Below are 26,051 nucleotides of genomic sequence, written 5' to 3' on the forward strand. Positions count from 1 at the left end.
TAACTCAAAACACAGTAAAAAATAAATAAAAATTGTGATAGTCACATAAACCGACGAGATGGTTAGCCCAAATCAGCCGTGGTAAGGTTGGTATGGTGAAAGGAGTCTGGTAAAGTCTTCATGTGATTGGTTTATTTATGGTCTTCATCCAACCATGGATGGAATGGATGGAATATTGTGGCCGATGAAATAACGAGAACCCATAAATCGCATTACATAAAAAATAACTGAGCCCGGTGCGAAAATAGACAAGCGTTTTTATTTTTACCAAAATACACGTCATTTATTAGACTTTGATCACAAAAGTGCGCATCTTTTATTTCGATATATACATATAACTAGTAATTTTTTTAATACCGCGAAATCCAAATCACCGAGAAGACCAATATTTTTCATACCTACCTGCCAAATGCATACCTGACTGAAAATAATGTGTTATGTGACGATTTATTATTAAAATATATCTACGTGTAGCTTATTGTTGTGGTTTTATTCTGCAAGTAAAATAATGCATGTTTATATTATTATAAATGAAAATCAAATATCGCGTTTGCTAAAATAAATTATTCTCATTCACGACCGGCGACTTATGGGCGACTTCGACGCGACTTACGACGTTTGCGTTAGTTCGCGTTCGTTCACGTTTCGCGTTAGTTGTTTTGAGTTTGTTCAGCGCTGTGTACCGTGTTTTACTTTCGTCGGCTTTTAAATTGGAATCATAATGGGAGGCACACAATCTTCGATTGACCCCATGACAGTTGTGGTACCGGATTTAGACAAACTTCTAGAACGTGATGGATATTTAAAAAGCTACGAAAGAGAATTTCGTCGAAGGTTCGTACAGGTTATGTTTTTATTTTTCTTCTCGATAACATTACCTTCTCAATGTCACGTTGAAGGTCACAGATGGGCTATGGCGGTATTATGTTTTCGTTCAAAACATGAATGGATCAATTATTTTGAATGAATGAGAATACAATGTTTTAATAAGACTGCCAAATATTTATTTTCTTTGAATTCTACTATAAAATTACGTGGGTAATAATTTGAAAAGATTAAATGCCTCTTTATTTATTATTAAACAATTTAATTTAAACAAACTATTTAAATTTTACATAAGTAAGTATTAAATGTTTTTCTGATAATATCACTTCAGGTTTGGAAATGACCTGAGATAGGTAGGTTATCTCAGAAATAGAAATATATATTATTTCTGTTTAACATTTCAAGGATGTCTGAAAACATGGATATTGAATGGTAACGGTAGGATCAACATAATTAAAAGATAAGTAAATCTGCTAATTTTAAGATAAGATAACTAATTTGATGAAAGTACGAGGGGTACGGTACCTAAAATATAAGAATTTCACGTTTATCATACACCTCTACACTGTTTTCAAATGTTTTTTTTAAAACTTACCTACTTACATTTTCAACCAGAAGAATACCCTACAATAAAAATATATAAATTTGTTTTAGACCACATTTTCATTACACTCTACCGGTTTCGGAAGCACCCTTCCTTCGTCAGGAGAATATTAAAACACCTGGTTTAAAACAAATTTTATATATTTTTATTGTAAATTATGGCGAGCCACAAAGTTAATGCGTATTACAAGTATAGATGAATACCTATTTATTTTCGTTTGAAATGAAAGCTGAAACCACCTGCCCGTACCCATGAGCCACAGTTATGGCTACAATAGTCATGGATATTTGCCTAATTAAATCGGTAGGTATATTTTGTTATATTTTAAAGGTATGGATGCTTTAAAGACATCTGGGAGAAGATCAGCAACTTTGAAGGGGGCCTGACAGCCTTCAGCAGCGGCTACAAGAAGTTTGGCATGCAGATACGCCCGGATAATTCCGTCAGTTGGCGTGAGTGGGCCCCGGGTGCCAGCTCAGTTTGTCTCAGTGGAGAATTCAGTTAGTACCAATAGATGCATACATCATCTTCTTTATTACACTCAAATATCAAATAACTTTGCCTCTAAAATTGGGAATTTTATGTTTGCATGGTAAAAAGCAATATGTTTTGAAATTAGAACACTTTTATTATAAGTAACTGAATAATGTATAATACCTGTAGATAATTGGAACTGGACCAGCCATGCCTTTAAGAAGTTGGAATTTAGCAAATGGGAGTTGATTATTCCGGCAAACCCTGACGGAAGCTGTCCCCTGAACCACTTATCCCGTGTAGAGCTGATCATCAATGGACAACTCCCGAGGATATCTCCCTGGGCACAATATGTCAAGACGCATGATAATGGAAATGTCTACCAACAGCACATTTACAATCCACAAGAGGTAATATTTCTTATGAAGCAATATTTTGATGGATTCTTATTATTTTGTTCCTTAACGATCAGTCAATATTCTAACCAACTAACTGCGTTTTTTTCAGCCTTATGTTATGAAGCACAAGAAAGTTCCTCGTCCCAAAAGTCTAAGAATTTATGAATGCCACGTTGGGATTGCTACTTCAGAATATCGCGTGGGAACGTACAATGAGTTTACAGAAAACATCTTGAAAAGAATTAAAAACCAAGGTAGGTAGCTTATGATTACATATTCAATGATCTTCATTCATGATGATTATCGATCTTATAATTTATTTGCTGTAATGATATTATTCCTTTCTTTAACAGGTTACAATTCAATACAGTTGATGGCAATAATGGAGCATGCCTATTATGCTTCATTCGGTTACCAGGTCACAAGCTTTTTTGCTGCTAGTAGGTTGGTTGGATCATATACTTTATTATTGAATTCATATACATCCTTCGTTAGCATAGTCCAGCTGCGAGAGGCATATGACGCATGAGCTAGACAAGTATGAACAAGTAGCAAGCAGCCAGCATAATTATTATACTCACAAATAATTTCATACACTTTGTTTTGCCCTATTGACAACTTCATTATATATTTGCTAGTTGGGAATATGTATTCTGTGGATGTCTAGACGAAGCTATTAAAGTTTTTATCTTTCAATGTCTTTAGGAACCAGACCTAAAACATTCATGGCACCATATGTGCTTATTTTCGAACTAAGCATGGTCTGAAATCTACCACAACTTGAACCTGCGTAGAATGGTTAATGCAATTCATTTTTACTATCCAGCCGCTACGGAACTCCTTGTGAGCTGAAGAGACTGGTGGATGAGGCCCACAAGATGGGACTGTATGTCCTGCTGGACGTGGTGCACTCTCACGCCTGCAAGAACACGCTGGATGGATTGAATGAGTTTGATGGCACCACATCCTGCTACTTCCACGATGGTCCCAAAGGAACGCATCCGCTCTGGGATTCAAGGCTATTCAACTACTCTGAGTAAGTTAGATGAAGAATCATTCAAGTATTACTTCATTGATGTTTTTAATTGATTATGAATTATGATATTGGTCACCTCTTTGAAATACTTAAATAATTTATGAATTAATCAATCTAATTGTAGCTACAATTGATATGGAGATGAAACCTCTCAACCAATTGTAGCTACAATTAGATTGATTAATTAAGATGAAACCTTCAATCTGCAAAATTAAATGATGTTTTATTCTTTTAGATTTGAGGTTCTACGATTCTTACTATCGAACCTGCGATGGTATCAAGTAGAATATGGATTTGACGGTTTCAGGTGAGTGGTGATTGATTCTTACTAATTATGCTGTGTATCGACATCAAGATCAAGTCAGATTCAGTTAAATTACATTGATAATTTCGCACTTAAATCTAAATGCATTTATACCACAGCCTTTTGGCTAAGATCAAAGTAAGTACAAATAAAAATGTAGTACTTTATCCAGAATCATCTTTTTCACATGGTAGGTATTTTTTAATTGTTGTAAGGATCAATCTTTCAGAAGATGGGAGATATTCGTTTGCTAAGTGCCGTGGCTTTTGTGTTTGTGCTCTACCCACGGGAGAGGTGCACTCAAATAGTCTAACTTGGTAAAGGTTGACTTAGTCATTCCCAAGATTTCATTGAAGCAGTGTTTAAACTATTATTTGACTTATCCATGATGAATTTCAGATTTGACGGAGTCACTTCCATGCTGTACCACAGCCGTGGTGTTCAGGGATTTTCTGGACATTACGATGAATACTTTGGACTGAATGTGGACACAGAAGCTCTGCTATATCTTATGCTTGCTAATGAACTGCTTCATACAAACAGCGATAACTGTGTCACAATTGCTGAAGTAAGACATTACATATTTGTGATAAATAACTTGATTGCATATTCCAATTTCCTTTAAATGGCAACACTCAAAAGGTATTTAAAATAAGTTTGAATTTATTTCATTTACTTTTAGGATGTATCCGGTATGCCAGCGTCTTGTCGGCCAGTATCAGAAGGTGGTTTAGGATTTGACTATCGCCTGGCCATGGCTATTCCCGACAATTGGATTAAACTGCTAAAGGAATACAAAGATGAGGATTGGAATATTGGTAACATTGTTCACACGTTAACAAACAGGAGATGGATGGAGGGGGCAGTTGCGTACGCAGAAAGCCACGACCAGGTAAATTCTACACATGCTTATTAAACCTTGCATTTGCATAAGTATGTACCTATTTTTATTACTACCTGCTTGGAGACACTAAATGTGTTTACCTTGATTCTAAAGAACAAACAATATTCTATGATTTATTTATAATAAAATTCTGTTGGAATGACTTTCGTACGAGGAATCATAAATAATTATATTATTTGTTTCCATATCGACGGTCCCCAAGAACAATGTCGGATGTGCAATTATGATAATGAACATATTTCTGCATTTTTACTGTTTTTGATAATATATTTCTCCAATTGAATAAATGGGGGTCAATGCAATATATCAAACAACACTATATTCTTGATCTTAACAGTAAAAATGCAGAAACGAAAATTTTAACAGTTCAACTGCAAAATTACAATTTACAAATCCAACATTGTTCTTCGGGACCGTCGATATCGACTGTTCCAAGTCAAAAAGACGCAAGTGAAAAAAATTCTCAAATTTTCAGGAGAGTGAAAAAAAGAATTGCCTTTTATTGCACATTTTCTAATTGTAAAATATATCTAACTTAAAAACATCGAAAAATTAACATTTTCAGTTTAAAATATAATTTGTACACATTTTTCACAATTTATTTCACTGTTTTCGCTTTCCCAAAAAGTTGTAATTTTTCACTTACGCTCTTTTAGCCTGGAATAGTTCATATTATTGGGGCAGTAAAATCTTGTTCAATGTTCAACCGAGCAATTGTAAACAATAATATTATTTGTTTTGTATTATCATTAGTAACATAAAATATTGAGAATATGTTAAGGCCAAATAACTAGCGGGCGGAAATTCAAATTTCGTTAAAAGACGCTCTCTCGCTTCTGGGCAATTTTCGTGCGAGATAGATACACCATAGGCGTTCCGCTATAAGCCCCTTGCCTTGCGCAACGGACTATGTCTACAGCATGGTTCAGATAAAATTAATTATGATGAATTTTTGGATCCAGAACTTTTACTGAGTAAGTTGTTATTTGTCACTTGGACACCGAAGTGAGTAACATAAACATGAAAATAAACACAAATACAGGGTGTCCGGAGGTAAAGTGCGCTAACTTTGGGAGGTGATTCTGCATGATGGTAGAAGTAAAAATTAAAATAAAATTTTCGAAATTCCTCTTTTTCCCATACTAAAATATATTTCCATAGAAGAAAATTTATTTTACCTTACAAACAATTCAACTTTTTTTTACCTAAAAACGAGCTTAAAACGTTGGAATTCCGAAAAAAAAAAAATTCTTTTCTACGCCTTAAATCATGTAGAAGCACCCCCCGAAGTTAACGCACTTTACCTCCGGTCACCTTGTATATTACGTTTTTATTTTTAATCTTTTTCTAAGGAATTTTTTTGTTTGTATGGAAAATAAAATAGTAATTTCGAAAAAAGTTTTTTATCTTTTTTACTTCTACATCATGGAGAATCACCTCCCGAAATTAGTGCATTGTACCCCCGGACTCCGTCCGATACGAGTATGTTAGGTCACACATATAATATGCGTAGTATAATAATAATATTTACCTCCGGACCCCGTCCGATATGAGTATGTTTGGTCACACGTATAATAAGTATAACATAATAATAATATTTGGATGATTTATGTAGTGCCATTTATAAGGCCTCAAGGGCACGGTATAGGCACTTTTGCATAAGTCTTTACATTTATACACGGTGTCTGGAAACTCGTAGTTCAAGCAGGAAACTGGTAAATTTACATCACATCTGGAGTCGATTTTTTGATATACGAGTAAATCGAATCTGAAGTTCGAGTATCTTTAGTCCAATTTCAAAATAATCGATCACATGGGGGATAATAAATATCAGCTTTATAAAATAGTTCATTTTATAATGCGTCGAAACAAAGACTGCCGAAAAAAATTGAATAAGAGGAGATAAAATACCAAAAAGCTCATATAGAAAAAAAAAAAATTTTGTTCACTGTGTGATGTATATTTATTTCTTCATTATTTTGGAACATTTATAGAGTACATATTGCTATGATTAGCATTGGGAAGTGCGTAAGTGCTAGCAATCCAGTTAAACATGTTCACAGGAATATATATAGATTATACATATATATTATATATCTTACTATATACATTATATAGGAAGAGAATAAAAAATAAAACAAATTATATGTGTAGGGGAGCCAGGGGACAGTTGTACAAACTTGACCTTATCTTTCTATGCGACTTATGTATACGGTTTATGCAAAAAAAAATACTCATACTCAATGGTAGAGAATTTAGTTGTCTACCATTTTTCTTAATTATTATTTCTCTAAATCTTTTAGAAATTAATCTATAAGCACGTAAACAGATCTGGTTAAATGCCACAATCGACCCCAACCATGGAGTCAGTTGTACTAGTAGCGGAATTTTGATTAAAATATAGAATTTAGGCAAAAAGTTGTCTAATTTTAATAATTTCAGCGAGGAAAAGTTATTTAGAGCAGTTATTTTATTAGTTAAATTAAATTGTTTCAGTTTATTATTGCGTATTGAAATTAAATTTAACAAAATACTCGATTTATCTAACCTCATGTAAACTCTTATAGAATTTGTCATTTGAAGTGTTAATAATAATAATAATAATAACAGTGCCTTTTTTTGAGCAAAATCACCTCAAGGGCAATCACGAACCTTAACTATTTAAATATAATGAAATGACAAAAAAAAAATATGTTAACTCATTGTAGTCGGGCGCTTCAAACAATAAACTCTAGCCTATAGCGGGTGTTTTTCGCGATTAGCGCAAAAATATATTGCTTTCTTAAAATTGATACAATTTCTAAACCAAATAATATTTTCGATTGAAATTTTCAAAGAAATCATATATGACATTTGACCATCAAAAATAAATTATAATTGCTTTGATTTCACCTTATTTCAAAGCTGAATATAAAAACCTGATATTAATTCAGTAAATAGCATTCAATATTCAATATTTGAAAATTCCATGTAAAAGATAACATGTTTATTTATATCAAATAGTTATATAATAAATAATAATATATATTTGCCATGCCTGCAATTTTACAATTGCTGGATGTCTGAAATCTGATCGCGTAAATATTGAACAGTGTCGCCTAAGGCCGAAGGCGAACACTCAATAACTCTAGTTTAATTGCTTTGTTTTCAAAAAAGAGTCTTTTGCGGTTGCCTCGCCTAATTGAAGAGCCCATTCCACTTATGAATGATAGTATTTATTCTTTCAAGGAATCAGTACACTTCATATGTTGATAATCCATCACACACCATATGTGCATGTATCATTGGCTTGTAAAGACATTTTTGTAGGGATAAAGTCCTATACAATGCTAATATATTCAAATAATAAAATACCAAACAGAAAACAAAACAGTGCGAGCGGTATGAAAAATAGTCCAATACGTGAAATGACTCCAACTAAACTGGAGATTGAGATTGCATAAAAACTGTAGATTTTTGGTGACGCCTTTACAAGCGGCACACTAGCCAATCCGGACAAGGCATCTCTAATAACGTCGACAGACTGTCGCCTAGCACCCAGGTAGCAAATTACCCTTCAAGGCATTTTATTTCACGCTGATAACAAACCCGTATAATGCCGTTTCCCGCCAAAAACCGACAGTCGACAAAAACGGCATTTGCCGTGTCCCGCAGTTGACTGACAGTCCGCGAAAAATGGCAAATGCCGTGTCCCGACGACAATGTGTTAATCCAAAAAGTTTTTTTTTTAATCAGTACCTTGATGTACAATTGCCCCGGTGGTACAAATGTCCAACAAAAAACTAAATACTTTTGACATCCCAATAAAATTTTGTATAGTTAATCGACCGATCAGTGGTTGAGTTTGCATCACATCTAGTTCCCACCCAGGCTTCGTGAGTGCAATTCCTCGGCTGGCTAAGTCCTCCATCATGACACAAGCAAGATTTATCTGCTTACTGTGGTGGTAGTAGGAGATTTTCAAATATTGTCAGGTTTAAATATTGAAGACAATATTAGTGATTTCTAAACGAAAATCTGAAACAGAAAAATCAGAAAAGGAAACGGTCACATCGACGTTTATGGAAACAACTAACGTTGCTCCAAATGGCTTTAGCCCAACGTTAGTTGTTTCCATAAACGTGAGATGTGACCGTTTCCTTTTCTGATTTTTCTGTTTCAGATTTTCGTTTAGAAATCACTAATATTGTCTTCAATATTTAAATATTACAATTTGAGGTTTTACTCAATAAAGTTATTCCGAAAAAATAAATATTGTCAGGTTTATTCGTAACCTGGGAATGAATAATAATATTAATATTCCACACTTCCTCTTATATACGTACCATGTATTCTTGTGTTGAAGTCAAGTGGTCAATGTGATCATCTGCAGCACATAGTGAACCCAAATAATGTGATCATCTGCAACGCGTAGTGAACCCAAATAATGTGATCATCTGCAGGGTAGTGAACCCAAATAATGTGATCATCTGCAGCACGTAGTGAACCCAAATATTGTGATCATCTGCAGCATGTAGATTAAATTAACATTTTATTTGGAAATTTAATTAGATCAAAAAAAATCCGACTTCGAACTATATTTACTTGAAAATGAAAAAAGTTATATAAGACTCAAAATCTGATATAGATTCCCGCTTGTTCGAGTTTTTGGATACTGTAAATATTAATTATATTACACGCAAATGCAGTTTTTATCGTATGTAATTCTGATGTTACCAAAAATATTATTCAAAATTTGAATTAAATAATTTTTTTGGCAGGCTCTGGTGGGTGACAAGACGATCGCCTTCTGGCTGATGGATGCTGCCATGTACACACACATGAGCGTGAACAGCGAACCCAACCCGGTGGTGGAGCGTGGCCTTGCCCTACACTGCATGATCCGTATGATCACCCACGCCCTGGGGGGGGAGGCCTACCTCAACTTTATTGGTAGGGGATTCTATTTACCTAATAAAAATACATGTACAATCAAATCATTTTAAAAAGTGTACATTTGAATGAATTTGTGCCAACCGACAGTAGCAAAAATTTCGAACTAGTTTTTTTCAGTTTCTTGAAAACCTAATAAGATATTTTCAATGTATAAGTGTGTTCATTATATATTATTGTTTAAAAATTGTATTGTAATTTTTATTACAGGTACAGATTTCTTTTCAAAGGTACTTGTACTGTAAATCAATAAATAAACAATCGTTTTTTTTAATGTGATTCAACACTTTTAGACGTTTTTAATCATTCTAACTGCCGAATTAAAACAAATTTATGCATGTAAGAGACTTTAGTGTGATCTTAATGAACTCTTCAGGTAATGAATTTGGGCACCCCGAGTGGCTGGACTTCCCTCGGGCGGGGAACAACTCCTCGTATCACTACGCTCGCCGCCAGTGGGGACTCGTGGATGATGAAAACCTCAAGTACAAATATCTCAACAACTTCGACCGGGATATGAATGCCTTAGAAGAAAAATACGGATGGCTGCACCACAATCCCGTAAGAATCACATTTATTTATTGCATTTATTTTTAATATGGAATGGTCATTAAAGGAATACCGAAGACAGCTCCGTTGTAATCTCTCTCTATTTCTCATAAACAATGTATTAGAAGAAAGGCGCAATATAACAGAACCAACAACAACAGGACTATTCCAAAAGTCAAGACTGTGTCCCTTTTTACTTAATAATATTTAACTGATGACTGGTAAAATGGTCACCTCTATCAAGCTAGATGGAGGTATAGTAACTGATGTGTTAAGGTCTGGTTACACAGTGCAGCTACTTGCACCGTATGACCGCATTATACTACATAGTTACTGTCATGTGCGAGTCTGGTCAGTTTCTACAACATTTTTTTGTTTCACTCGCCATTCACCTTCCCACACCACACTACAAGACAACATCTCATATGTCACTCAGACGTCACTTTGCACGATTTTACGAAAGGTCAGTAGCTCCTATGCTCAGATCTATGTGTGCATGTGTTTATTGTTTCAGCAGTCAAAATGTCTGCTATATGTGCTATTCTCATCGTGTGACTGGTCTAGGCGAGTCGAGCTACTGACATGTGGGTATACAGTGGCAGTAGCTGTGTACTGTCACCAACCCGTTGGTCTACAAGGCTTGTCGCTTGAGTCGAGGCACATGGCAGATTACTGAATTTGACATAGGATTAAAGTAGTTGTAGGATAATCGAGCGGCGGATTACTGAGAAAGTACTGTACTTAGTTTAATAATAATAATCTTATATTGATTGTTGTGCATTATTTCAGGCTTACGTTTCCATAAAGCACGAAGATGATAAAGTGGTGGCTGCAGAGCGCGCCGGTTTGCTCTTTGTTTTCAACTTCCACTCCAACAAGAGCTTCACGGACTACAGGCTGGGGGTGGATGCACCAGGAGATTATAAGGTAACTGCTTCAATCAGGGGCGTATATAAGCTTTATACATATATGTATACAATGTATATAAGGCTTTTTACATGTATACATTGGTAAGTTGATCAGGAGTCCAATAATAAGGACGGGTTGTTTCACAGAATTTGAATAATTCATCAAATTTCAAAGTTGATTTTCAAGTTCTATTATTATATCATTATTGGCCAGTTGTTTCGCAAAACTGAAATGATGAAAGAACTTGAATAGAACCTTCACAGAACTTGAAAATCAACTTTTAAATTTGATGAATTGTTCAAATTCTGTGAAACAACCCTTCCTTACTTTTATATATATAAAATACAACAATATTATTTGCACCAACACCGGGTCCCTAAAAACTTTCTAATTTCCCCTGCCAGACCAGGGTCGGACCCCCTTCCGTGTGAATGCTATAGCTACGCCACTGGCTTCAAATACATAAACAATGTTAAAAGTGATTATTATTTATCATGGTTTATGTGTGTCATGTGCACTGTGGATCTCTGGGCACAGCTAAAGAGGTTTTTATAAGTGTTGAGACTTTGGCTGTAATGAATGCACATGACACTTACAAAATACTTCTGGTCACAAAACATACTCTTGCTGCTTGCCTCTAGATTATGTAGTTTTAATTACATTCAGTATGATTTTTAAATCCTTCTTGCATTCTAAACTATGTAAAACGAAAATAAAATGGCTTTGAATACGCACAAAATAAAATTTGTAGTTTTGATTATGAAAATTCGTGGAAAACCTTTCATTGACTGTAATCCCTGGTGCGTAACTTAGTACAAAATAACCACAAGTTGAGGTAACTTGATCCCTAATTTTTTCTGAACAATAGGTGGTCCTGTCATCTGATAGTTCCCAGTACGGAGGGTTTAACCGTGTCAAAGTCGATGGCAGCATTCATTCCACTCTTGGGATCCCATGGGCTGATCGCAAGGACTCTATTCAAGTAAGAAAACTTATTATTATTGCAACATATTAATTCTCATCTCAACATCAATCTTATCCCCATCCAAAACAGTCAATTTGTTAGATAGAATAGATTCCTCTCTCCCTATTCTTTTTAAATTTTTTTTTTTTTAAAGAAAGAAAAACATTACCGGGTTACGAATAACCTGAAAATATTTGAAAATCTCCTACTACCACCACAGTAAGCTGAAAATGTTACTTGTGTTGTGATGGAGGACTTAGCCAGCCGAGGAATTGAATTCTACCCGTTCATAATATATATCACTTCTGTCACCTTTATCTTCAGTCTAATTTATTGCTTTAAACAATATCACGCATTGATTAAAAAAAAAACACCACTAATGTCTTAAGAATCTTCATAAAATAAACATTCTTAAAATCAATGGGACTCTTAAAATCATCAAAGCTTATCTTCATAGTTTAAGATACGGGCGACCAATTTAATATTTGAATGACAACACTAAGGACGAGTTGTTTCGGAGAATTTGAACAATTCATCAATTTTCAACATTCATTTTCGGGTTCTGTGAAAGTCCTATTCAAGTTCTGTTATTATATCATTATAGGCTAGTTGCTTGACAGAACTGAAATAATAACAGAACTTGAAAAAACCTTTCACAGAACTTGAAAATTCACGTTGAAATTTGATGAATTATTCAAATTCTCCGAAACAACCCGTCCTAACTGTGGTCTGGATTAGTCCTGGGTCAACCGATCACAAATGATCGGGTCACTTTTAAAAAAAAGATTCATCATCCAAGCGACAATAGATGTATAAATTTTGTAGACAGGGTGTCTCAAATCTCATTCTTGCGACAGAGAAATAGAGAGAGCGAAACTTGAAATTCTCATTGTGGTACCAGCCTAGAACAGCAGTGATATTCCATTTCAGATGAATCATTTCTATTTCTGTGTCGCGAGAACGAGACCCGAGACACCCGGTCTACATAATTTATACATCTATGGACTACGTTCTACGCCAACGCTGTAGTGCATCTATTTATCGTTGGCATTTATTCTATCTGTAAAAGTACCCTTCATTTCATTTAAAAGATCACTTGGGAAAAAGAAATGAAGATATTATCATGTTAATTATCATATAAAATTCAGCTTAATAATTTAATAAATTAAAATACTTTTATTTTATTCGATTTTTTGTTGTTGTGAAAATTACATGAGTCGTGTAATTTCTATACCCGCTATATCAACTTTCATTGATTTGGAGAAAACCGCAAAAAACTGTCACATCTCTAGCGTACATAAGTAATTGCATTACAATTTTTTATATAATGAATTGGAGTAATAAAATTTCGAAAAGCATTTATTTTTCAATATATTTATAGCAATAATTAAGTAATTTCGATAAATAAAATGGATAAAGCGGATTTTGATACTCACTTCGTGATATAGAGGCTTTTGAAAGTCAACTGAGCCGACATGGCGGGTTTAGAAACTCACGCGTAGATCATTTTTACACACGATTCCAGCGATTTCATGGGCGTCCCATTTTTTTTTAATATTTAACAACTTACATAAATAATAAGGATATCGGAATTTCGAAATAAAAGATTATTTATCTTCACCCATCGGACTTTTTATTTAAAAAAAAAACATAATAAAGCGAAATAAATTTCAAAAATACTATTAAATTACGGCATTAACGTCAGTTTCTTCATGATCGTTTTCTGGAGAATTACATTCCTCATTTAATGGCATATTTGTACGCAAGTCACTATAAAACTTTAAATCTTCGTAATTTTTCCAATTATCCCCATAGTGCTTTTTCAACAAGTTATTGACGTCGACAATTTTTTTGGGATTCGGAATCAGTCCTGGTATAATTATTTGCGGGTTCGATGAAATTAAACTCTTATTTTTCTTAAAAATGTTTTTAGCGCAGCTTATTTCGGCTCGGTATGCAACTTCTCCTTGGATTTTAACAGAATTTAGGTTTTTGTACATTAAAAACCTTTTAACCTTATTAAATTGGAAATGCCAAGTTCCAGTATTTTTCATGTATGTCTTTGATTCTTGTTTCCAATTGAAAACCTTAATTTGGGAACCCAGATTCCAGGCAGTACCATGGTCTTTCAGTATGGCAATGTATTCTTCTGGTTTTACCAGAAGTTCTTTCTTCCGCAGAACCTTCTCTATCCGGGCGAATACTCTGTTCGGAGGGATGAACGAGTGCCCAACTATTGGGAAAATTACCTCAATATTCTTCAAGTGGCATGGAGCTTTGTGGTATAACCAATAAGTTAACATGAAAATCAAACTCGTGTTTTTGTTCTGTCCCCCGCACCCGTCAGCTACAAGACGAACTTTGGTTATGTTGATTCCAAAAGTAGTGTCGCACAAACGATGGAATACTGCACTTGCTATCTCATTGGAGCTTTTTGGGCGCTCGGTCTCTACCCAATAATAGGAATGCACACTTTCATGGTTTAGGGAAGCCTTGGAACTGCCAACGACCACAGTGAAGTTATAAAAACTCCACTGTCGGCTAAAATAAGCGCTTTGATCGGGGACCTTCGGCAGCGACATGTTTTTTTGACAGTCAAAAGAAAACGTGATTAAATCGTCCTGTTCTTCCCGTAAAATCTCGTAGAACGCATCTGATTTCCTCTTATGGATAGTTTTTTCGATCATAAGTTTCGACCTTTCAGAGACATCTCGCTCGACTTTCAACCTTTCATCTAATTCGAGGCATTTCGAACAGACATCCGTTCTTGGATTCCCGAATCCAATATTAAATTTATTATTGAAGATATTACGGAAAAAGCTTTGTTTTACTTGCAATTCAGTATTTTGGGCGTTATATAGACGACACAATTTTCGGATATTCAACTCCGACGGCAGGTAAATGCGGTTGGCAGTTTTGCTTCTGCAATAGTGTGATTCTCCGCCTTTTAAACTTTTAATGAAGGTTATCACACTGTTTCTCTTTTCTGCATAACGGATGCTTCGATGATCTCCGCCTCTATTTTCTTTGGGCAACTGCCCACCATTTTGGAAGTGCCTTGTGACGACACCTTGTACACGATCTTTTTTTATTCCAAGTATGCCCAAAAACGCACTTTGGCATACGCGTATAAGTTTCCCAGGTGCATCGCGTACGAAATACATCGTTGATAAATTTTTCTTTTTACTATCGGCTACTCTGCGGGTTTGCACGTTTGTAGTGACAGTAAACTTAACGATATAAGAATCTTGTTTTATTTTATCTTTAACTATGTAAAAACCTTCGTGAAATTTTCTAACATCCTTTCCGCTCAAATTCATACAGCTGAATGCATTTTTTTTGTTATGGTGGCACGTGGGCATTTTCGGTAATGTTTTCGAAGAGTACCTAAAAAAAATTACAAAAATCATTCTCCATAACACGGTTTCTACGAAATACTAACAAATAAAAAATACAATGATATTAGTATGTTCCTGGGTTTAAATTGGAAGAACTTTCTTATTTTCGGTAAACAAATCTAGCCCATCAAATCACCACCCGTCACTGTGTCAGTTTCATAGGAAGAAAAGGGGTTATTTAACTTACATTTTTTGGCGATTCTTATGAACTTGCCAGGTTTCAGGCATTCGCATTCGTTTCCTGGCTTTGTTATTAAGTGATAAAACAACATTTTCACACATATCACTCATTATTTCACGGTAAAATCTTTAAAAAACGGGACAGCTAATCACTCACTTGACGTATGTAAACACAATGCTCAACGTGTCGTCAAAGCGGCGGCCATATTGTATTTTGGCAAAACAACTGCTTCTGATTGGTTGAATCCGATATAGCGGGTTTTGATAGTAACTTTCTGTATGATATAGCGGATTTGGTTTCTCACTCGCAGTTTTAACATGGTTTTTGGTCGTGAAAAGGAAGGTTTTGAAACTCAATTTTAGGCTCATCTTGTTGCTCGCAAAAATGTGAACAAGATGTCATACTCAGATCATTTTGTCAAAAAATCGGATATAGCGGGTATAGAAATTATAGGATTCACATTATTATCACCCGTAGTGAATAGTATAGCTATGCGAAAAGTTATATTTTTTCTATTTGTTTTTAATTTTATGTATTTCTTTATTATGTTTATTTTTTTGCCATTTAATATGTTGTGTAAGAAAAAATACTAAATCAACATTTAACTCAATGAAACTTAATTGGTCTAGAACAGGGGTGCTCAAACTTGAACTGCTGGCGATCTACCTCAATATTATTAGATTCCGATCGATCGACTCTGAGAGACTGCAAGTATGTGTGATGCAGGATTGTCGTCTATGTAGGTAGGGTGTATCCTGGCGCAGGTATAAGTGTGTATATAGGGACGTTGCATAATTGCATGGCCACTAATCCACATAGAATTTGGAGGAACGACAGAAATTAGTTCGCAATATGCATTTTTTTGAGTCAAGGTAGGTGGAGGTCTGCACTGAAAAGTCAATGAAAAAACTTATATTCATTCAAAATCGCAAGTTCTTACAAAAAACAAACGATATATTTTCGTAGAAAGCAATCACTTTGTGGTTTAACATTTTAATGAAATAAAAACAATATTTTTTGTTTAAAACCATGCTCAAGTGTAGCGAAACCGGTCGGTCTTAAAATTAATAAAAATTCGTGGTTTTAAACAAAAAATATTGTTTTTATTTCATTAAAAACAAACGAGTTCTAGTTTCTAAACTTAACTTTAATGACTTTGGATTTTGAAGCGTGGCACTGCATGCCCTCGGCATACTTTTCATACGATGGTGCGTAATTACCGAGTGCTAATCGCAAGCACGATGACATATGTTCATCAGTTAGTCGATTGCTATATTTTGAATTCTACAAGCTACAAATACATAATAAAAAAGAAGACATGAAAAATGGGAAATTTTTCTCGAGATCGACTCAAAAAGCACTCGCGATCGACCGGTCGATCGCGATCGCCGTTTGAGCATCCCTGGTCTAGAAAATATGAATGTTTATTGTTATAATTTTTTACTGTACGACTGTTTGCTTCCTAAATAAAAAGAAATAAAAAAATAAAAATAAAATATTGTAGTAATCATAATAGTGTTAATATCCACGAAAAAAACAAACAATAATTCATTATATATTACTCTGCGAAATAACACAAAAGGAAATAACGTCTCCGCTTGAGAATCTTATGAAATGCGCCTGCGCAACCACGTGGAGATCCCTTTGAAAGCTTTGTATCATTGGTTGGGATACATATTAAGGATAAATTTCAGAAGATTTAAGATTTTTTTATTTTATTTTATTTATTTGGGAAAATCAACAGATTATTTACATATATAAGAATAAACTAAATAATAAAGATAAATCCAATAACAGATTTTCACTTAAAATTATAATAATAATAAAGAATATTAAAACAAAAAACTAAGGATGGGTTGTTTTGGAGAATTTGAACAATTCATCAAATTTCAACGTTCATTTACGGCTTCTGTGAAAGTCCTATTCAAATTCTGTTATTATATCATTATAGGCTAGTTGCTTGACAGAACTGAAATAAAAAACAGAAGTTAAAATATCTTTCACAGAACTTGAAAATTAACTTTGAAATTTGATGAATTGTTCAAATTCTCCGAAACAACCCATACTAAGGGTTCTGTACCCGTGGCCTGAGAGATTTACAAAAAATACAATATTGTAAATAATAAATAAAAAATAATAACAGATCTAGGAACACAAATAAATAAAGTAAGTATGTATAAGTTTGACCTTTCTAAAATATGTTTCATATACATAACGCCGGGGAAACTTTGTGGCGCACGGTGCGCTTCCCGTGTACAAGGCATATGTAGCGTCCTTGAGGTGATTTCTCACGAAAACGGCACTATATAAATTAGCCAAACATTATTAATACACAGGTGCGCCTTACACGGCTAAAGTGTTAACAGATGGATTATAGTTGGATATTTTGAGCACTGGTGCATAGACAGGAGGTTCTCATGTACGGTACAGAAGACACATTATTAGTGTAATAATTCTTAATTAAAATTTCTTACTTTCCAGGCTTACCTGCCTTGCCGGACATGCATTGTGTTTGCTAACTATTAGTTAGTAAGTGACCGCAATACCACAACGATATAAGTTGTCAGCTGCTAAGCAATTAGAATACCATCTAATAGCGAACTACAATAAATTTTACTTAGTACTAAAAGATTGCCATATTATTAATTGTGTTAAGTTTTTAGATAGGTATATTATATATTTTTTATAATAGATTAATTTTATATTTAAGAAATTCATAATTTCTTGTTCTTGTTTTTTTGTTATTATGTAATTTCCAAAAAAAAAAAATAATGTTAAAACAATATAAATGGAATACTTCATAATTATATCAGAGATTTTAATGAGCAATATTTTTCATAAATTTTTGATGTTTTGTTAATGCTTCCTGAAATTATATATTTCAATCAATAAAGAAGTGATTAGAGTAAATTGTATTGTGTCCTGTATCAATTATTTGAGCCAAGCAAACTCAATTTCGTGTGAGGTATTCTTTTTCTTCTGATGCCCTAAGGAAATTGGCTATCACCATGCAGACTGCAGCCCTAAGGAACTCAGCGGAACTTGATGGCCGGCATCTCTAAAACGTGTCAACTTCATTGAAAACAATTGTAATTTTAAAAGAGAACTCGGAGGACTGATACCTATTTTTGACTGATTTTCACTATTTATGTAGATAATAAAGTTTTGTGTACTTCATCACCTTTCAAAACAATTTTTGTATATGTATTCCATCTACATTATTTTAAAGTGGGTAGGTAGGTACTGTTTATTTTTGTTTTTAAATATCATTCAAAAATAATGAGACGAGATTTTAAAATTATTCTATAAACTGTCAGTTATTATTTATGAATAAATGACAGACATGATGTATTGAGGTATACTAGTAGGTGAATGGTTTATTTATAACTGCCACAAATATGTGGAAATGGGAACATGTCAGTTTTCCAGGCACTCGTTCTACTATGAAGAACGTGCTTACTACTTATGAAAGGATATGTGGCCTCACAGAGAAGAATTTGCTGATAAACATCAACCAGAGTGCTAAAGCGCTTTATCCTATATATTTTGGAGGGTTAAAATTTAACATCAACAAAGTAATAAGTGAAACTTTACTTTACAATAGTCAAATTAATTTGGATACATCAGGTCAAATTACAAACTATAAATCATACAACAGATTCATAAACAGAGAACCCTTAATATACCCCAGTACATCGAGTACCCCTGGCTTCTTCAATCTAACTTTCAATTCATTCGTAACCAAAGAGTTGAAGTGCACCGTATTTGCCCACTTTCTGCCAGAGGGCGGAGGTGGGCTAGATTGTATCTTGAACTACTTTGACGAGGAGTTTACTGGATCTTTGTCGATTGCCCATAAAAATGTTTCATTTGTGGAAATAACAGCAAACTACTTACAAGCAGTAAACCAAAGGTTATCGGTTGGCGCAGAAGTGGTTAGCGAATTGGGAAAAACATCTTTAAAAAGCAAATTCACAATAGCGGGAAAATACATTGATAATTATCATAACATTATAATATCTGGATCTATTGGCACTAAAGGTACACAGCTGTGCTTCTTCAAGAACCTGTGTCCCAAGATTAGTGTGGGTTCTATAGTGGATTATATGTTTGATGAGAAAAGTACGCTGGCGTCTCTAGCTTGTCAATGGACTGAAGACATGTTTATCTTCCGCTGCAGTGTGGATACCAACCAATACATGGGCTTGAATATATTGAGAAGTATTTACATCGATGAGAATGTACATGTAAATATTAACTGGGCCACGTTCACTAACCTGGTGGATGAACTAAAGGTTGGAATTGGATTAGATTTTTTTATAAAGAATTAGACAGAAACTTTACAACAGTTTTATTCTTCGATGTAATTTAATGAGTTTGTATGTATTGTGTATATTTATTATTGCCTTTGAGATATATTTTATTGTTTTCAGATTTAACATTATATGGTTTTCTGCATAAATTTTCCAAATAAAAATTTACATTAACGTAAAAACTGAATACTAACAAACAAAATACATACGAAGTTTAATTTCCTGCCTTTTAAAGGTTCATCACTCTAAGCCCGCCGTCCCATGGGTAGGTAAGCAATTGACATAAACCAAATGCTGTTCTTACACAGTTCCCCGAACAGAAAAGTTCCACATTGAACTCCGCTGCAGACTGTTACCTTGCTATAGCAAACCTAATTTTAAGCGCAGGGTCTTGCTGCATTCAGTTTATGTGGATTGCTTACTGACCTGTGGGACGACGAGCTTATAGCTAAGTATTTTTAAGTGAAATATTATTTTAGTACACAAATTCTCAGTGATAGACATATACTCTGAAGTCACAGTAGTGAAGGACTACCATTCAGAATTGAAATGGCATTAGTCGTGTTTTGTGACCAGATCTGAATACCACCTTCATCTCATATCAGACTCTCCCCATACCCTTCAGCCTCATCACATATCAGATTGGGGATGTCTTAGTTAACTTAACTAGCTCTGTTTAGCATGGAGCTGTTGGGATTCCTTCGCGGTATTCACCACATTTAAAAAAATAATAAAACTTAACAATGTATAATGTGTATTTTCGTATCCAATATAATTTATTTATTATTTACAATTCAAATGCACAAATCATTGCACAATTTAGTACCTTAACCCTAGATTCATAGCCATTCGTCCCACAGATCGCGCAAAACCTAAATTTGTTTCTAGTGTCTCGAGTGAAAGAGATAGAATAGTGACCTTTCAAGTACCTTCCTAGATCGCTCGTTCATTTGTAACGCGGGTGCGTTTGCCTTGCAGTGAAATCTTGTGGACAAGTTATAGACCTTTGAACGTCTGAGAGACGAATGTTTATGAATAGTGTAACTTTTGACGAGACTGCAAGTTATTTTGAAAACATTGTTTTTGAAGAGTTCTGGTTATACAGAGTAAAAGTAAGTATATGATATTATTCTATATGAGTTATTATTTATAGTTACATCTTATTTTATCGTTCAAAATGTATTATTGTGTGTATTTTACATCAAATCTTTTTATTTTATTTTAGAATGGATGATCGGAAAATTGATGACTATTGAATCGTTTATCTGATTCTGGTCATGATGATTTTACCAGTCAGCAAAAGGATGTAGAAATCAGTGATGTCGAAGATCATGTGGAATTAGATGAAATGGTCCCGACAGATTCCGACAGTGATAACGACATGGTTACGTAAAAGACACGAAATGCCAACTTTGAAGAGATGCCTAAAAAGGAAAATCGCCGAAGTTTTAGATAAAATGCCTACCATTGCCACACCTGGTCCAAGTGGTACTCAAAAAAAGCTTTGTGGTTATTGTGATTATAAAAAACGGCATATGACAAGGTTCCAATGCAAGCAATGCAAAAATTATATGCACATGTACCATCGCGGCCTCATGTGTGTGGAATGTACCGATGAAATTTAATTTTAACTCGTTTATTATTTTTTTTGCTACCTAATTAAACGTATTAAAGAGTGCCATACTTAATTTATTTATTTTATTTACAAGTACCCCAAAACTCGTCACTTAAATTTAGTTGTCTGTGAGATGAATGTTTATGAATAATGTTCCTCTTAGATAAAGTTATGAATCTAGGGTTAATTTAAGATAAAAACATGGTCAATCCTGAAGCTTTGTGGTTACTAAGTATAAAAATAACTACAAATAAGTTAGACATGATTACTTGACAAACGATTTTTAATTAAGTGCATAGGTACTGGAGATCCCTACTATCAGCATATTCTTAGGAGTGCAGCTCAAAGGTTTCAGTCGTGATAGCTCCACAGTGTAGCCATTGTCCATGGCGTGGCGCGCCCGGTCCGAGTCTATGATCATCATGCACTTGCCACCACGCTCCTCCATGGGATGGTCCACGTGCGTCTGGTCAGCGGCGTGGCCGATGCACATGTACCTGTCCAGGGGCACCACGGAGAAGGCTCGACTCCGTGGGTAGATGAGTCTTTCTGTGATGTGCAATGATCCGTAACAACAAGGGCACACCACAAAAGATGCATTTTTCTTAATGCAGTTTTCCAGAACTAAATCTGTCGCAATTCCACATGCATGCAATGCAACTCCAATGTCAAAATCACCTACAAAGTAATCCAAGTTGCATTGAAAAAAGAAAATATTTTTTAATCCAATTCTCTTCACTCTGGCCTTGGCACGATTCAGCGATTCCTCTTTATTTTCCAACAAGACAATAGTACATTGAGGCAGGAGGTAAGCCAACAGTATCCCGAGATGTCCACTACCACTGCAGAAGTCTATAATGCGGAGTCCGGGCCGGGCCAGCTTCATGACTGCCAGCGCCATGTTCTCCAGCTGCTGGGTCTTCCGCTCCGTCCTCTTGTCTGGCAGATGGCCTCCGTTGGGATTTACATCAGGAGGGATAGACAACCAATCAATCTTATCATCTGGGTTCGCTTCAGATTTGGTCAACTTTAATAATACTTCTGTATTTTCTCCGATGACGTCTAGAGCACACTTCACTAACATTTCTTTTGTGTAAAGTCTTTTTTTTGGATTACTTCGCTTTGGATCACATTTATAAAGGCTGACATCTTGAACTTCGGGTATCGCATATGTTATATTCCTTCTCTGTTGATCATCCAAATTAATTACATCTTCGAAGACTTTGGTCAAAAATGTATCTATGCTTTTAAATGCTAGGAGAGATTTTAAGTTTTCAAACCATTTATGAGTTTTTGGTAAGAATTCTTTTAATTTGTCAATGCCCAGAGTAGAAAATATTAAGAAATAGCATGGATACAAAATTAAATCAGCTAAAGTTAAATATGGTCCTTCTGCAAATAAATGTTCCAGTTGGAGGTCATCAATCGGTGTGGAACTATCGATGAATATTGGCTTATTTTTAGACTTCCAGTTTCTGTATTTTACATTAGTTCTCAGAGAACCTTGCTTGGGATTCTCAGGGTCTGTTTTGTGGAAAATAGCTTCTTGGGCTTTATATGACTTATTGGCAACATCACGCGCCACTTTGTAAACATTATGAACTCTCAAAGGTTGTTTTAAATGCTTTTCAAAACGTGCCAAATTATGGGGAATTACAAAAGTTGCATTGTCTTTAGGATAAAATATGCTATCCATGTTTTCTAGAAGTTCCTTGGTTGTTTCTAAAATTTCTATTTCACAAAACTTGGTCCAAACAGAAACTTCATTAGGAGCCTGCAAACAACCGCTTCTGAAGCCCAAGATGCCTTTAGGGTGTTCTACCTCGAGGGGCTCAGTGATCCTACACTTGCACAGGTAGCGAGAGACCGCACATAGTCCTGTAATGATTGTCGAGTCGGCGAATACAGTGGGCAGTTTGCAAGAAGCTATCTGCCACGGCAACTCACTCGGACAGATTACGTTTTGCTGGAAATCCTCTTCGTTTAGCTTCAGACGCTTTTGAGTTTCACACTTTTCAATTTTTAACCTAAGAGGAACATTCGAGAGATCGCAAAATTTGTAAACGCAGAGCGAAATAAGCGAGTCCAGGGTACATTCGCTGAAGTCTTCTTTGCTTTTGTTTCCTTTACTTGAATCGCACACTTCTAGAACCACAATACTGTCCATTTTTGATTTTAAGTTTCTATTTTCTATGCATGTGTCAAAATGAAAATACAACATGCCAGTGTTGCCAACGGATCTTGGCCTAATGTCGCCGTTTTTTCAAACATTTAGTAGCCGAATTTCAGTTGCAGTAATTCTAATGAACTCGCATAAATTCTGCCCACATATTCCCCACAAATATTCTACGTGAGGTTGATTCCCCCTTTTATTATTCGAAATCCATGGGGGGGGGGGGTTGTTATACTCCCCACAAAATATTTGAAATCTATGGGCGGGGGTTGTTACAGAACTTCGCTGAAAAAAAATTTCACACAGCCAAAAACATCATATGTGATTCCCCACAACAATTTTGAAATTCATGGTGGGGTGTGGCTACGGAATTCCATTTCGAAAAATTCCTCACATTTCCCATTAAAACTAAAAACTTTAATTTCAATTATTTATTATTTGTAATTTGGCAAATTTAAATAACTTTTCTCTGAAGTAGCCTAATCGGCGACCAGTCGCCTTTTGGATTTTTTCGTCACCGATTCTCGTTCTGAGTAGCCTAAATGGCGATAAATTGCCTTCGTTGGCCACACTGCACAATACACAAACGAACATAACATAAAAAAAACAGCTCACAAAATGTATAAGGATCACGGAACCTCAATGTTGTACATAGAATTCTCTAAAATAAGAAATGATTGTAATAAACTTTCTAGGGCATGTTATAACGACTATGTAAAGCAGACAGAGAATGATATTTTTAGCAATATAAAACGCTTTTGGCGATTCAGTAAAACATTAAGAAGTGGAGACTCTGATATACCAAATACTATGTATCTTGAAGACCGAAAGGCTGAGGGTATCAAATATATTGTCGATCTTTTTGCCGACTTCTTCAAGAACGTTTACGATAAAAGTCAACCCAAACAGTTCTCCTTACCTAACTATTCTCCTAATTTCAATATAAACCTGTCGCATGTGCACATCGAACTAAACGAAATAATTAAACAAATTAAACTTCTTGATCCCAATAAAAATGCTGGTCCTGACAACATTCCACCACTACTCTTACAGAAGTGTGTCACCGTTCTTGCTTATCCCCTGTACACACTCTTTAGTCATTCTTTATCGAAAGGTATATTTCCCGATCTATGGAAACATAGTTATATAACACCTATCTTCAAGAAAGGGGATAAAAACGAAGTAACTAATTATAGACCGATATGCATACTATCAACAATTCCAAAACTCTTTGAGAAGCTTATCCTGGATAAAATAATTAGTTCATTTAAAGATATTATATGTACTGATCAGCATGGTTTTATAACCGGAAAATCAACACTAACTAATCACATTCTATATCAAAATTTCATTTCCGATGCAATGGCGAAGAAGCTTCAAGTTGATTCAATTTACACTGACTTCAGCAAAGCGTTCGACAAGGTTTGTCACGCTATTCTCGTAGAAAAACTGTTTAAAACTGGAGTTCGTGGAAATATGTTGCATTGGTTTATAAGCTATCTTTCAAATAGAAAACTTAGTGTTAAACTAAAGGGGGAATCATCATATGATTTCTTTGCATCCAGTGGGGTACCGCAAGGTTCCCACATTGGACCTGTATTATTTATATTTTTTGTGAACGACATTTGTAATATTTTTAAAGGCATCGACGTACTTATGTTTGCAGATGATTTGAAACTTTTTAAAGCAATTCGAAACCTTGACGACTGTTATATTCTCTCAGCAAATTTGTCAAAATTAGTTCAGTGGTATAACGATAATAAGCTATACCTTAATATTAATACATGCACAACTATGAGATTTTTCAAAATAAAAAATCCGATTTATTTTAATTACTCAATAAATAACATCATTCTCGAATCTGTTTCCCAAATAAATGACTTAGGTGTTACATTCGACACCAAACTTAGCTTCATACCTCACATTGAAAATATTTCAAAGAAGGGTTTAAAAATGTTAGGTTTTGTACTAAGAGTGGCTAAAGATTTTACCAACATTAAAACATTGAAACTTCTTTACACATCACTAGTGAGAAGTCAGGTTGAATATAATTCAACTGTATGGTCTCCCGACTATAATGCGCATTCTCAAACAATAGAAAGAGTACAAAAAAAATTCCTAAGCTTTTTAAATTATAAACTAAAAATACCTAAAGAACAAATAAACTACACTTATCTATTACGGTTATCTAATCTATTAACTTTGAGTGACAGAAGAACTCTTTTCGATCTGGTATTTCTATTTAAAATCTTGCATAATACAATTGACAGCCCTGAATTATTGGCGCTCATAAATTTGAATTTTCCAGCCAGAAACACAAGGTCAGTAATACCGTTTTATTGTGGTAATACTACGACCAGGACGCAGTTCAATATACCACTCCACAGAATTCAAAACTTGGGAAATATGTATTCGCACAAAGATGTATGGAATATGTCACTGATACAATATAAACATGAAATAATCAAATCA

At 34.7% G+C, this 26,051-nt stretch overlaps 3 protein-coding genes across 3 annotated transcripts; 2 read left to right on the forward strand and 1 right to left on the reverse strand.

Annotated features, from left to right (window-relative positions):
* The first annotated feature begins 603 nt into the window (after positions 1 to 603).
* AGBE (1,4-alpha-glucan-branching enzyme) lies at positions 604 to 18,867 on the forward strand. The gene is made up of 14 exons (XM_089631364.1): positions 604 to 834; positions 1,760 to 1,929; positions 2,093 to 2,313; positions 2,411 to 2,555; positions 2,655 to 2,745; positions 3,128 to 3,337; positions 3,573 to 3,644; positions 4,041 to 4,209; positions 4,324 to 4,533; positions 9,306 to 9,477; positions 9,854 to 10,038; positions 10,816 to 10,953; positions 11,804 to 11,917; positions 17,960 to 18,867. The coding sequence occupies exons 1-14, from the start codon at positions 722 to 724 to the stop codon at positions 18,002 to 18,004; spliced, it is 2,055 nt and encodes a 684-aa protein (XP_089487490.1). The 5' UTR covers positions 604 to 721; the 3' UTR covers positions 18,005 to 18,867.
* LOC149426510 (uncharacterized) lies at positions 18,867 to 19,827 on the forward strand. The gene has a single exon (XM_089631384.1). The coding sequence runs from the start codon at positions 18,877 to 18,879 to the stop codon at positions 19,807 to 19,809; it is 933 nt and encodes a 310-aa protein (XP_089487510.1). The 5' UTR covers positions 18,867 to 18,876; the 3' UTR covers positions 19,810 to 19,827.
* A 1,860-nt stretch (positions 19,828 to 21,687) lies between these two features.
* LOC149426511 (glutathione S-transferase C-terminal domain-containing protein homolog) lies at positions 21,688 to 23,639 on the reverse strand. The gene has a single exon (XM_089631375.1). The coding sequence runs from the start codon at positions 23,625 to 23,627 to the stop codon at positions 21,690 to 21,692; it is 1,938 nt and encodes a 645-aa protein (XP_089487501.1). The 5' UTR covers positions 23,628 to 23,639; the 3' UTR covers positions 21,688 to 21,689.
* Positions 23,640 to 26,051: the final 2,412 nt, after the last annotated feature.

Source organism: Hesperophylax consimilis, chromosome 1 (assembly GCF_061612785.1).
Source record: "Hesperophylax consimilis isolate HC1 chromosome 1, BYU_Hcon_1.0, whole genome shotgun sequence".
NCBI lineage: Eukaryota > Metazoa > Arthropoda > Insecta > Trichoptera > Limnephilidae > Hesperophylax > Hesperophylax consimilis.